The sequence below is a fragment of the Aptenodytes forsteri genome, unplaced genomic scaffold (genome assembly GCF_000699145.1).
Source record: "Aptenodytes forsteri isolate BGI_AS27 unplaced genomic scaffold, ASM69914v1 Scaffold355, whole genome shotgun sequence".
NCBI classification, from domain to species: Eukaryota; Metazoa; Chordata; class Aves; order Sphenisciformes; family Spheniscidae; genus Aptenodytes; species Aptenodytes forsteri.
In genome coordinates, this window is record NW_008795330.1 from 13,168 (window position 1) to 14,948 (window position 1,781).

Genomic DNA, 1,781 nt, shown 5'->3' on the forward strand with positions numbered 1-1,781 from the left:
TAGTACGGTGTGGGGGGGTCCGTGCCCCCGCCAGCGCCCCGACAGTAGTGGCACAGTCACAAATCCAGTTAAGAGGCGACGGTGAGGGCGAGGAGGGTGCCGGGGCGGCTGCCGGCGTCACCGGCTCCTCACCGCATGCGGTTTTGGCGCATGAGGGGGACGATGCAGGCTCTCCGGCTCAGTAGTACGGTGTGGGGGGGTCCGTGCCCCCGCCAGCGCCCCGACAGTAGTGGCACAGTCACAAATCCAGTTAAGAGGCAACGGTGAGGGCGAGGAGGGCGCCGGGGCGGCTGCCGGCGTCACCGGCTCCTCACCGCATGCGGTTTTGGCGCATGAGGGGGACGATGCAGGAGGGGGGCCCCGCTTTGCCCAGGAAGGGGTGCTTCAAGAGTTCGTTGGCGGTGGCCCGCTGCACCGGGTCCCGCACCAGCATGCGGTCGAGGAAGCCTTTGAGGGAGGGAGAAACCTGCGGGGAGGGAGCGGGGCGGCCGTCAGCGACGTCCCGGGGGTGGTGGACACGTCCCAGGGGACCTCGGGGAGCCCCCGGAGGGTTTTCCCCTCCCCAGGATGCCCCATCGCCCCCCTTTACCTTGTGCACGTTTTTAAGCTTGGGGGGCAGGTTGTCTCGGATCATTTTCATGGCCTTTAATGGCGGCTCGTTAAAATAGGGCGGCTCCCCGTCGACCATCTCGATAACCATCACGCCCAGGGACCAGATATCCACCTGCGGGGTAAGGGGGGGACCACACGGTAAAGCCAGGGGTTAATTCAGGGGTGAGGCCACCCCACACCCCCAAACCCATCCCACGCCCCCCAAATCCGCCCCATGCACTCCCACATCCGCGGCAGGCTCACCTCCGGGCCGTAGGGCAGGCGGGAGATGAGCTCCGGCGCCATCCAGTACGGGGTCCCCACCAGCGACTTCCGTCGCGGCACCTCCTTGTTCACTTGGGCACAAAACCCAAAATCGGAGAGTTTCACCTAAAAAGCCCGGGAAGGCGGCTAGTGAGAAGGGCTGCCGCATTTCGGCTGGCCGGGAGGCTCCGTCCCCGCCACCGTCGTGCCCTGCCGCGGCGCTTTACCCTGCCATCGTGCGTGAGGAGGATGGAGTCGCTCTTGATGTCGCGGTGGATGACGCCCTGCGCGTGGAGGACGGAGAGGGCCTTCAGGACGGCCAAGCAGACGGCCGCGATCTGCTCCTCGTTCATCCTACGTGCCAAAGGAGAGGGTGGGAGGCGAGAGCCGAGCGTGCCGGGGTGGCAGACAACCCCGGTACCGGGCCAGTGGGGGTGGGGCAGGGAGGGGGGGGGGTCCCCGGGGACGTACCTGGTGTGCGTGACGATGTCGGTCAAGGCACCGCCCTCCAGAAACTCCATCACCACCCAGAGCTCGTCGCCCACCAGGTAGCTGTTGTACATCTCCACCACGTTCTCGTGCTGGTAGTCCCGCATGATCACCACCTGCCGAGGGGAGATTGCGATTGAGCCCCCCCACGACGCGCGACACCCGAAAGCGGGTGCTGAGCGAGCCCGGGGTGGTCCCCCAGGGGTCCCCGCTCTGTTTCACCTCGTTAAAGAGCAACTCGCGCCGCTGCTGCTTGCGCAGGTCCATCTTCTTCACGGCCACCAGCTTGCCGGTGCTCTTGACGGTGGCGATGCAGACGATGCCGGTGGAGCCCTCGCCAATCTTGATGAAGTTGTCCAGGTAGGTGCGGGGGTCTCCGGGATCCACCACCATCTGCAGGGCTGCCCGAAATTGCTCGTGGGAGACGCGCTGGGGCT

At 66.2% G+C, this 1,781-nt stretch overlaps 1 protein-coding gene across 1 annotated transcript in view; it reads right to left on the reverse strand.

Annotated features, from left to right (window-relative positions):
* Nucleotides 1-202: 202 nt before the first annotated feature.
* The window catches only part of PAK4 (p21 (RAC1) activated kinase 4), a 39,884-nt gene continuing 38,305 nt past the window's right edge, over nt 203-1,781 (reverse strand). Inside the window, exons 4-9 of the mRNA XM_009280083.1 lie at nt 1,567-1,781; nt 1,327-1,460; nt 1,083-1,209; nt 856-981; nt 590-724; nt 203-466 (exon numbers count right to left, since the gene is read on the reverse strand). The exon at nt 1,567-1,781 is cut by the window's right edge and continues 8 nt beyond it. Coding sequence (XP_009278358.1) covers nt 311-466; nt 590-724; nt 856-981; nt 1,083-1,209; nt 1,327-1,460; nt 1,567-1,781 — 893 coding nt within the window. The 3' untranslated portion in view covers nt 203-310. The remainder of the gene's footprint in view (nt 467-589; nt 725-855; nt 982-1,082; nt 1,210-1,326; nt 1,461-1,566) is intronic.